Source organism: Platalea leucorodia, assembly GCF_965183815.1.
Source record: "Platalea leucorodia genome assembly, chromosome: 5".
Taxonomy (NCBI): domain Eukaryota; kingdom Metazoa; phylum Chordata; class Aves; order Pelecaniformes; family Threskiornithidae; genus Platalea; species Platalea leucorodia.
In genome coordinates, this window is record NC_138827.1 from 32,158,463 (window position 1) to 32,170,507 (window position 12,045).

The following is a 12,045-nucleotide window of genomic DNA, read 5'->3' on the forward strand; positions in this document are numbered from 1 at the left end:
GGCAGGAGGCCCAAAGGGAAGCGAAGCAGTGGCTGAGACAGAGGCTGACAGATGAGGGCAGAAGGGATGAGTCCTTGCCACCAAGACGCAACGGTTGGCTCACTCTAAGGACAAAGCTGCTTCTGCACTGACCTGCGAGTTCCCAAACTCAGTGGACCTTGGACAAAGTCTGCTCACCGAGAAGCATCGAACAGCCGACAACTCACGTTTGGGACATGCTAATAAAAAGCCTTGTAAAAAGGAAAGTGCCAAGACAGCAAAGCAGTGTTGAAGTTTCCTCTGCAGCAGGGAGTTTCCCCAGCTAACTCCTGACTGCGAACATAGGCTTTGCCAGGCTGCCTGAAGTGTCAGAGATCCTGAAATGTGCTAAGGACACAGCCTCTCAAGTCAGGATCAGGGCAGGAGGAGAACAAACTACATTAAAAAAAACTTTCTGTAAAGTCAGCTTAACGCTACCACCAGATTTTTTCCCCAGCCCAAATTATCAACGGACCTCATCCCCAAAATGTAAATGCCACCTTTTTAAAACCCACAATCACCTCATTGCTTCCACCTCATTCAAGCTGTTTTGTCTCTCACTTGATCTTGGGGCAACATTTTATGTCAGGCAATAATCAACTTCAAACACTGTCCCACCCCACTTAATGCAGTCCAGGGCAGCAGTGAAGAGCCTGTAGTTTTAGGCTTAGATCGTCAAATCTGCCTGAGCAGTAAGTCACTCCGGCAGTGTGTGGAAGGAGGCTGAGGAGGGAGGTTGTTACTCAAATGCACAGTGCAGATAAAACCATTTGACTGTATCCCAGGCTAGGCTGCAGGATATCTGGAGAGCAGAAAGGGACAGGGAAGGAGATAGCCACGAGCCCCTGCACTACTGTATATTCAATCACTGGGACTTAAACTTCTGAATCAGCTGGAAGGGCTGCAGGTAAAAAAACTCAGGAACTGAGACATTTTTTCTGTTAGCAACCATACAAAGGTGAAATCTGGATCTTAAGGGAAAAGAAACTCTCTCAGTGAGGCTCCTGCCAAGTTACAGGGCTGCTGTGATTCCCTTTTGCTGGATATGGAGAGAGGAACATGCAGGTACCATGGAGAAAACAGAATAGAGACCATGTGAAGGGGTGCCCTCAAAAACCAAGATGCAACGATAAGGTAACTTCTCCAGTAAAAGTAGGATCCCACTACACTGATAGCAGAAATCTTGCAGGGGGAATAAAAAAAAAACAGAGTACAGCTTGACAAGCCAATTGCTTTTGTCAGGTTAAAGTGGGTTTGAATCTTCACCTCCCATCCAAAGTCCCAGCTCTAGTCTAGGCTGTCATGCACCACACAACATATGTGAAATCCCACCATAACTAGAATATGGTGGGAAGCACAGATATACCTATTTACATATTTTAAAAGAAGGCAATTTGCAGTGGAGAAGCCCTTTGGAAGCCGTGCTCAATTCCTTGTCACTGGGTACCTGCTCACGCAGATATCTGGGGGAGAACTTCCCACAGGCCCTCTATGGACACAGCACCTCCAAGTCCAGGCTTCATGTTGGAGCAAAACTTCCCTTCTCAGTGGTAAAAGCTTCAAATATGCCTAGCCTCAGACTAGCAGTGCTTCTAGGAACTCCAGACGGGACACTATGGTTCCTTAAAAGAAGAAAAATGAAAGCTATCCACTTTCCACTCACTTTTCAATGTCACTGTTCTTACAGGTCTTCTGCATGGTCTCCTGTTTACTGCTTTCACCATTACTCGTTGAGGGCATTTCTGTTGAGGGAAGAACAGACAAATTAGTAAGAGGACATTTGATCGTTGCAATGAAATAGCCTGAGCGAGTTACAGTTTCAGCAGCAGAGGACTCCGATGAGTCATTTTCATGTCAATTCTCGGAAAGAGACAAAAAGAGACCAATGCCACATGTCCCTGTCTGGCAGGGAGGCCCTTTTTCTGAGACTCCTCAGACACAGACAGGGGAGAAAAACATATGCCAGGTAACCAGTACGACAGAACAGTCTGTTCATAGCTCTCCTCCACCAGCAGTCCCATGGCTCCTCCCAGCACTGGAGGGGATGTGAGATACCAGTCGGAGATGAACCAGATGAACTGTCCTGGGGCCAGCCCCTGGGCTGGAGGTTCAGCACCGCGGCTGCAGGTAAAACGTATGAAGAAAACAGCTCATAGCAAGTGCCATCAGGGCTGCTTCCTCATCACTTCTGCGGCTGTAGTTACTGAAGCTGAACACACCTACAAGGGAGTGCTCCTACATCACAGAAAATAAACGTGATTGCCTATCCCACAGAAGAAAATGCCTGTGATGGATATCCTATGTTCTCCATTTAATCATCATGCCCTTGGCAAAACTGGTTCTACCCACCCCCCTCCCACTGGCAAGCAGTTATGTCTCGTAGGTACTTTCAAGGTTGGCAATCAAATGCCCAAAGCATTACAGTAACAGAACAGGGAACAAAATCATTGGGACAAGTCTCTTCAGGTCGCTGAGCTTCAGTTCCCTTCCTAAGGGAGCTGGAGCAGTACTGCCCAGCTCTGGAAATGGATTTGGCATCTACAGCTGGAAAGCGCCAGGTTTTATTATTCTCATATTTCCATTAGGTTGCTGCTTACACTTCCACTGCTGCTGGCATTAAATAAAAAAACCCAGAAGTCAAATGGGTTTAATCCCCCCGCCCCCCCCCCCCAAGGCTATGAGCTTTTAAATAATGCATGCAAAGGTACAATTTGACATTCACTCATTTGCTCTGCAGTCTCAACTACAGGTCACAAAGTAGGACAGATCGTAGAGTTCCCACTCTAAAGGTGCAGGCTTCAGATCTGCAGGCTTTTCTTGCCATACAGAGGCCAGCAAGGACAAGACCTACCCAACAGATCATGACACAAGCCTCTAGCACACCCTTTTAAAGAAGGGAAGATAAGAAAGCAGTTTAAAAAACCGAAGTAACAGGTGCCTGCGTAGTTTAAACCTCCAGCAGCTGAACACCACCATCACACAATGAAGCTCTGATGGCTCCCTCTGTCATACAGCAGTTTGCCTTTTAGTGGCATGACAGCAAGTCAATCCAACCCCTATCTCTTATCACCATACCAGTTAAGGTTGCGTTTTTGGGAACTCCCCCAGATGCCACTGACTAGAGTAAATTGTGCTGTAAAGTTTCAAAAAAATAGTGTGAAACTATGTGCTGGTGCTGCACAAGAGCATTTTTAACTATCATTTGCCTAACTACTGGCCATCAGAAGACATGGAATATCTATCTGCCCTCCTATAGCATCCAAATTAATAATTTACATGTTTAACACTCACCGTCGCTGGCCCATTTGGAAAACTCCGGTGTTATTCGAGTACTGGGTGTGCCACCACTAGAAGAGAAAAGGTTGAATGTGGAAAATTTTGCTGCTCAGGAAAAGCTAGCTCTTCCACCCACCACCTCTCTCTCAATACTTCTATCCATCAGTCTAGGCATCAAATGCGAGCAGTCGGTCTGCTGCAGGAGGTGTTTTTGTGCTAGTCCACATCTCCAGTGTTCTCCCAACCTGCTCTTCTAGCTGTGACCTCTGCTGAACCACACGGAGGTTGTGATGCTGAGTGAAGGCTTGGAATTCAAACTGCACCTGTGACCTAAGGCTCATTTTTGAATACACAATTTCAAAGATTAAGACCTTACTGGTGAACAGAAATCCTCTGTGTTGCAATAGCTTCTCCCTTTAAGAGTAACTTTACACCTTCATAAGCCCCATCTTTTCCATCTTCCCATTTGAAGAACAGCAGCATTGAAGTACAGACAATTCCTAACCCTGTCCGTTCACTTGCAAGCCAGTAACAGAGACTGCAAGAAAAAGGAATCCCCTGAGCAGGCTGCATAACATTTTAGCTCTATGTGCTAAGACAGTTGCACTCAAAAGGCAACATAGGCTCACGCTTCATGGCATCAGCTACCCTACTGCATTTCCACAGAAATTTGTCAGAATTTCAAAGTGCTTTTACAAGCAACATCACCTCTCCTGTTCTAGAGATGGGCAAACAAGTCTGGGAGACATGCAAGGACCTTGCCCAAACAGCAAAAAAAATGTGTTAGGTGCAAGCCACACAAAGGAATGGGGTCTCCTGGCCTCAGGTCCTCAGTCGTCTCACCAAGTGCTCAGTGTCCACAGACACTGATAAGGGAGACTTCAATATTCTCCTGCTACAATACCACTTTCCTGACTGTGAAGGAGCTTCAGCCTCTTTGAGGCCCTGCCTATGGACTAGCATGGTTAGCAAAGTATCGAACGGACCAATGGTTTGGATAGAGTGTGGCAAATGCCACTTTTCTATGGAGTGGAACCTAATTTTGAACTAGTGTTTGTGACAAGCTAAGCAGTAAGAAAACTTCATTTCGCTGCTCTATCAATCACTTCAACCTTGACCTCACAGGACCACTCAGTGAAAGAGATAGAGGGGTAATTTAAGCCCTGTTTTATGCAGGGCAGAGGGCTCAGAAAGCAATCCTAGCTCCCTGTTAAGACTCATTTTATTTGCCTGAAATGCTTCCCCAAGTGCCCTGAATGCTGGTTGCCTACATTCTCCACATACGTACATGGGCAGGGCACACATCCTGCCCCAGCCCCAGAGCCGAATGCAGGAGGATTAGTTTGTGTACCCCACAACACATAATGGGACGCAATGAAATCGTCCCCTGGGTGCCAGACTCCTAATGTGCCGAACAAGATTCGGATGGCATCACTTTATACTACTAAGAGGCCACGTTTCATCATGAAGCAAGATGATGCATAAGGCCTTAGTACAGCACAGTTTCCCATCTCCAGAATTCACCTTCGGCCCAGCACTGTTCAGGGAGATGGCGGCACTGCCCAGGCAGTGGGGCAGTTAAGGGAGAGAGAGTGTGCAGGGTGGCTTTATGAGGCTGCACAGGTAGAAATGCAGACCCAACCATCACACCATGCTTCTTTGTAAGTCTCTCATTGCGACCCTTGTGCTCAAGTGAACAGGTATTTTCCACAAATTGAGATTCCCCAAAAGTAATGAAAATGAATTAGAAAGGCACAGTACTTACTTTAAAACAGCACCTCGGAGCGCCTCCCTCTCTTTGGCTTCACCTGGCTCTTCTCCAGTGCAAGGGATAACGTCTGCCTCTGTGTACCTGAGCACAAGGGGTTAAGGAATGTACAGCCTTGCTGCGGACAGCGGAAAGACTTTTCAGATGGTTGGGGCACTATCTGGGATACAGAACAAATTCACTCCAGCTGGGAGCACCTCAAAAGAAGAGGGGCTGGTATCCACGGAAGGGCTTGCTTTTAAATTTTGGATTAAAGTTTTGTTTTAGGTGGAAAGAAACAGAAAAGTCCTTTGACAGCAACATGACGCCACAGCCTTGTAGAAGGGAAAAACCAGTTCCTCAACCTCTGCAAGCCTTTCACCAATTCCACTACTTCTGTTTGAGGTACAGAGATCTTTTACCAGCTAACGGCTGGGGCTTCAGTCTTAAAGCCTGGCTCCAAAATGGAGAAGTTCCCTAGAACTGCCCTTAATGATAGTTCCGCCCATGAACTGTCTAATGAAAGGAAAAAAAAAAACAGTCTCTTAGTGGCAGGTGAATAGTGCTTGAAATGTTTACTGCACAAAAGCCCTGAAAACAAAAGCGTGTCTTGTGAAAAATAAACTCAATTCCTACCCATGAAGCAGGAAAAGCTATCCATATGGGAGAAGCGTGGATGGAGACAATAGATTGCTTATGAAACAGAATAGAGAAACACTAACTTTGATCTCCTGCAATGTCTCCTACAGACTTCACCAACCAGGTCTGAAGCAGTGCTGCATCAACAGAAGGATCTCAAAGGGAGCAACTGGGAATCCCTCCTAGTTCAAATAACATGGGAACTGGGGAAGGCAGTGTCATTTCCAGTAGGGCTGGGCACAGATTATCCACCACTACCCAGGGCAGTGCTGTTTGAAAGCTAGCTGAAGATGCAACTCCAGGTTCCCTCTCAGTAAGAGCCTTTCAAAAACGATACTGTGGTTTCCCGTACTCAAGTGTGTCGTCTCCATCCACATCCAGGTCAGCGTCGCTGTCTGGATTCTCCTTGCCACTGCACATGATAAACCCAGAACCTGGAAGAAAATAAAACACGTGGATGAGCATTTGAATTGGAGATGAAGTGTAGGAGATCTCCTAAGAATGGTGGGACAACACCAGTCTGCAGGCTGTCCTTTACTCTTAACAGCCTCACAAAAGGTACCATCTCCAAAGACAGCACAAGAACAATTTTCAGAAGACTGCACAGAAAACACTCACAGAAATGCTCTAACTTCCTGGATTTTATGCTCTAAAATGCCCCTCAACACTGAAAATGAAACATTCTTGACCTTTTGCTCTCCACACGAGTTATTTTAGAGTTGAAGGCACTGGAAGGGTCTCTCAAAGGCAGAAAAAAAATGAAGCAAAATAGGGAAGACTGATTTTTCATAGAAAATAGGGAAGACTGATTTTTCATAGAAGTGGTTAACACAAAAACTACACTACTAGCAGATAAGAGAAGGCCACAGGAACATTCTGAATTAGTCCTTAATTCAGATGCAGAGGGCAGGCAGAGGCTAAAATACGATTAGAAATACCTTTTTCTTTTTTAAATGCATTTAGTCATGGCTTAGATTTTTAAAATATAAAACATTTAAGAATAGCAAACCTCTTTCGCAGCAGGCGGGGGGAGAGGAATCAGACTCCACAGTCGTTAACAGCCCCTTACAAGCACTTCTTATGTGAGCAAATTCCAGTGCAAGTCAACAAGAGTCCTGCACTTCCAACGAGGGTGGATCAGGCACGAGCCCAGTCCCAGCTCCAGCAGGAAGCAAGTGTATGCAGTTCTACCCGAGACTGAACCGCGTAACAATTGCCACTTTCTAACAAGATATACATTTATTTTGGTTCTCAAGCATTTTGTTGTCTGTGTTATTGCTGATTGTAACCAGGCTTCTTTTAATTGAATCTGCACGCAAACACCTACAAAGGTGAACCTTCACATGGTATTTGCTGCCTGAGGTTTATTAATAGAAGGGAAACGAAGGAAGACCTATATTTACTCTTTATGTGATTTAACATTGGATATGCTCTCTCCCGTGAGACTGGAAATTAAGCAAAGATTTCCGGAATCCTAGGGTGGTGCAAAGTCCTCATTTGCGTTCGATTCTGTAGCAGGTCTAAGCTGTCTGGGGACGTAAGCTACACAGATAGAAATTTGCTCACTCTGGCTGCCTCCAGTACGCTCCTGCACTTAGCATCCCGCTGTCCAGACAGCAGACCCGGACACCTGGCTCACAGACAGAGGGTACCTCCTGGAGCCTGAAGGACCCGGCACATCCAGATGGCTGGTGACCTCAGTCTGTGGCTAGACCAGGGAGCACAGCCCACCTGCAAACACTGGAAGAGTAAGGTAGACATAGCCTTAGCTTCGCACAAATGCCCTCAAAGTGGTACATTTCTGTACTGTGAACATGGTTCTAACTGCAGAAGACAGGCTAAAATTAATGTAGAAGCACTGAATATAAGGTGCACGTCTGGAGAGTGAAGACATTCCCAAGCACGAGGGTAGCCCTTTTAGTGCTACAGATGCCTGAGTCTGTTCACCCTACTGGGCTCTCACCAACACACTTACACAAGCTCACGTTGTCAGCAGCAAACTTGCACCTCCCAGCCCAGAAGAGTGAGCTATATTTCTAACAGTCTGCATCTGTGCAGAGAGCAGGGCAAGGCGAAGGTCTCATTTCCAAGGACAGCATGCAGACACAGTTCTTCACTGTCGCTCTCTAGGAATGGATGCTCTTACTGATTCATTAAGCCCCCAATAAAATTTGTTTATATGGATTTGATATTTCTCTTCCCTGAATATAAAGAAGGTCCTTAACGAGTGATAACCGTAGCATGACAATGATTTTAAGACTAACCTTTCCCCAGAAGCATAAACTACCTTTTACTTCTAAGTAATTGCCAGCCTTTATTTTCAGCAGAGGCAACAAAACTCGCATCGACAACGCAGCATCCCCTGTCTGCGCCAGGTACAGCAGGAGCCACACTCGTAGGTCAGCTCTGCGGTGTCGCTGGGGCAGCCCTCTTCCAGCAGACCCCTTATAAAGTGTTTCATGTACTGGCTGCACGCTGCCAGCCAACCCATGCCAGGAGCTGTCTTCTCTTGCTGCAATGGTTCATCTAGTAAATCTTGAATCCTTCAGTTCATCACAACGGTTGGGAGAAGATTTAGAGGAGTAAGAGAGACCTGTCAAAGAAGCTGGATAGTCTTTCAAAGCTGCCTTAGAAGTCACAGTGGGCAATGGGGTGGTAATTTACAGGTATGGCATTTAACCTGCAGTAACACCGTCCCTGCACCTGGCATTACTTTAGCCCATCACTTCTCAAAGGCCATAAACTTTGGATACACAGGCCTTCATTTTTCTTGTAGCTGTGGGAAACACAAATCATGCAAAGCTGGAGCTGTGCCTTGGCCAGTCCCGGAGGTGATCTGAATGTTAGCCAGACAATGAATACATGGAGCAAGTGCCTTGGGGGTAGGAAGGTGTGCAAAACAGTGAATGTACATGGGCCTGCTCCCCGAGTCCCTCCCTCTGCAAGGATGCCAAGCACACAGCAAATGTGCACCTTTCCATCAATTTTGTTTCCAAGTGACTCAAGCCAAGTAGTGGTTTATGGTTAGAGCTTAAGAAAAGAAGATCTGCTTACTGCGATACAATTTACAAATATTAAGGCACCTTGACTTCAGAATCCTGGTGTCCTTCCTCTCAAAACCTTTGTACTTAAGAAAATCCCTTTTAAGTCCGTAAGGAAAATACTCCACAGACCTTTTGCTGAATCTGGCTCTATAATAGGAACCACTGCATTCCCAGCAGAGTACTATCCCCCCTTCACAGGGAAGGTACAGAGGAAGGGTTTGGAGAGTACGTGTTATGATGACAGACAGACACTGGGATGATCTGATACAGCATTTCAGTCAGAGGAAGGCATAGCAGAGAAGTTCATAGGTTAAGATGAGGGTCAGGAGAAGGGCAAATTTTCTTTTCTGATCAAACAAGGACTCCCAGGCCAGGGCCTAAAGGAAGCTGCAATAAGCCGATCCAACTCTCAGATTTTCACCAAACATGGATTTGGAGTTTTGATTTTTTTGCTGTTTTTTTTTTTGTTGTTGTTTTTTGGTTTTTTTTTTAGGATGAGCAAGTGCAATCCATTGCAACACTGTAAAAAAAATTATTCAGAAACTGTATGCTAAACAAAGCAACCACCATGTATCCAGAAAAGACTCTGAATATAAGCTGTGCTATCAGCTTCACAGAGGCTGCTTTAAAAAAAAAGGAAAAACAAACCCCACAAAATATGTTTTTAATGTGAATCAAAAGGTCCATAAATCCCACTACTGCCACTGCATCCAAGAGAACACCAAAGAGAATGCAAAGCTCAGTCCAGCATCACCTGTGGAGCGAACGACCTGCCACCGGCATCCTAACGCCCTTTCATCTGCAGCGGGGACGGATTTTGAGGCCAGTTCCGGCGGGCTGGGGTTTGGTGCCACAATTTCGAGCTGACCCTCCCTGTCTAACTTCCTGGGTTGCTTCCATGCACAAAGCCAGTGAAAACACCCACGCAGCTGTTCAAATATTTGACGTCTGAACTGCTTGACATTATTCATTCATCTCAGGCTCATTCAAACCAGATTTCTGGACAAGTGCTGTTATAAATGGATTAAGAGGACCACTAAATGCAAGGAAGGCCCGATAGGATCACACCTGCTTCTCGCTAACTCAGCCCAAGTGTAAAGAAGGCTCACAACTTCCAGCTCATACCAGCAGCGCATTGCCATCCAGGAGCAAGGAAAATGTGAAATGGAGCGCAGAGGGTGTCGAGCAGAATAAAACGGCCTTTGCAACGGCATTGTTTCGGTCCTGCTAGAGGAGAACGGGAGCTTCCAGAAGAGCCCCTACCACTACACTCGGGTGATTTGCAATTCAATAGCGTGCACTGGGAACAGGGAAGGGTTCCTCCAGCAAGGCTCAGCTTCCGAAGGTTGCGCAGTAATTCACGGCCATCAGCAACGCTGCCTAGAGCAGACCTCTAAAGCCAGTGCGACTATCCAGAGGTCAATGCTCAGGACCAGAACTGTATCCCAACGTGTTAATAAAGTGAAATTCGACAACTGAATGTTAAGTTCTGAGTTTGACCTAGGAATTCACAAGAGACACGATCTGTTATTCACAGAAGCAGCTGCAACTCTTACAAGGAGAGTCACCTAAGGCCTGAAGAATGTAATTCCACATGTGAATTTGAAAACGCTGCTTTCGGATGAAAAAAGAACAAACCCAAAAGCAGACTCTCCTCTCTTTTTTTCCCTTTCCTTGTTGGAAGAATTTTTTGCTCTTGCCATGCATTTGGTGGGACGCAACTGCTTGTCATATGCTGCCAGCGCCGATACAATTAGCCTCCTGATGCCAAAGCAGCACAATCCTCTGACAGTCTTAATCCCAGCTGCCTCCTTAAGGTCCAGGCAAACAGGAGTGAGCAGGCAGGTCAGACGCCGGGGCCATTAAGCAGAGAAAAAACAAAGTTACAGCTCTGTCTCCAATCCCCATTGCTCTTGTAGCCAGGTGCTCTGACAAGCAATTTCAGCACTGGTATTGAGTGGCACCTCTATAAACCCTGTGACAGTTTGGGAGACAAACTCCCCCATCAATCAGAATGTACCTATCAAGATCACTTACCTAGAGCGCCCGCCACCCTCCAAGCACTATGTACACAGCTTTGCTTGGGCTGGCCTCGGAGCAGCCTGCCTGAGCACCAATTCAAGGTAGTTTCTGAAAAATTTAGGTACTCTACACAAGCAACATTGTTTCTGAAATACTGATGCAGAGCTCTGAAAAGCAGAAAAAACTCACATGTCTCTTTGCTGCCGCCAGGCCGTGGTACTGGCAGGCTAGAGGAATGAGCTGAGCTTGAAGGAAACTGGAAAACACTTCCCACTTTCTTTCAGATGCCTATTAATAATGGCTGGAGATAAATTTCACCAGAAATCCTTTCCTTCCCCTTTCCCTAAGTTTTCAGAGCACTTTGCTTTCTCCTAAGTCACCGCCTACGCCTAAGCATCCTCTCTGACCTTTGCACTGCTTCTCAAATCTCACCTCCTTTGTGCAATCCCCTGATGGCCAGTCACCTCAACATCTCTCAAGTGAACGGTGGCTCAAGCTAAAATCGAGAGTCGTTAACATGATATATAAGCAGATTCATAGAGCAGATAAAAGGGCCTCACATTCAAGTCCCTCCTTTTCTCCACCATGTTCAGTGGCAGATGGTCAAAGTGACAACATATGCTGCTTCAGGTGTTGGCAGCACTGCCGGCTCCTGCGCAGGCATGAGCTCATGCAGAGACTGGCGGTCTCAGGACTAGAAAGGCAAGACAACCAGACCAGTGCAGACCCAAAAGACCACAGCCAGATTTCATCAGCACAGGTTAAGCACAGACCTACTGTGCCCCATCTCTGCTCCTCAACTCCTAACTGGGCAGGTCAGTCAGTTCTGGGGGCCAGCTGTTTTGTACACATTTAACTATCACTCCAAACAAGACTGAGGAACAAAACTAAGATGTTACTATTATTATTTGCACCACTATTATGAATGCAGCTACTAGATGCTGCTCATGCAGAAGATCAAACTCATCTGTTTAACTAGTGTTTCTCCTGTTTGGCCCCCAAGGGAGGGAGAGGGAGAGGGAGAGGGAGAGGGAGAGGGAGAGGGAGAGGGAGAGGGAGAGGGAGAGGGAGAGGGAGAGGGAGAGGGAGAGGGAGAGGGAGAGGGAGAGGGAGAGGGAGAGGGAGAGGGAGAGGGAGAGGGAGAGGGAGAGGGAGAGGGAGAGGGAGAGGGAGAGGGAGAGGGAGAGGGAGAGGGAGAGGGAGAGGGAGAGGGAGAGGGAGAGGGAGAGGGAGAGAGGGAAATCTATAATGGAAATATTCTAGAAATCCAGAATTTTGTGTAAGTTCTGTAACTGGGTC

At 46.5% G+C, this 12,045-nt stretch overlaps 1 protein-coding gene across 4 annotated transcripts in view; it reads right to left on the bottom strand.

The window, feature by feature from the left end:
* Positions 1–12,045, bottom strand: part of RNF220 (ring finger protein 220) — a gene marked incomplete at its 5' end in the record, with an annotated part of 225,240 nt that overhangs the window by 25,525 nt on the left and 187,670 nt on the right. For all 4 annotated transcript variants that reach the window (XM_082311492.1, XM_082311490.1, XM_082311489.1 and 1 more), the window contains 4 exons: positions 1,682–1,760; positions 3,310–3,365; positions 5,060–5,146; positions 6,018–6,114. In XM_082311492.1, coding sequence (XP_082167618.1) covers positions 1,682–1,760; positions 3,310–3,365; positions 5,060–5,146; positions 6,018–6,114 — 319 coding nt within the window. The remainder of the gene's footprint in view (positions 1–1,681; positions 1,761–3,309; positions 3,366–5,059; positions 5,147–6,017; positions 6,115–12,045) is intronic.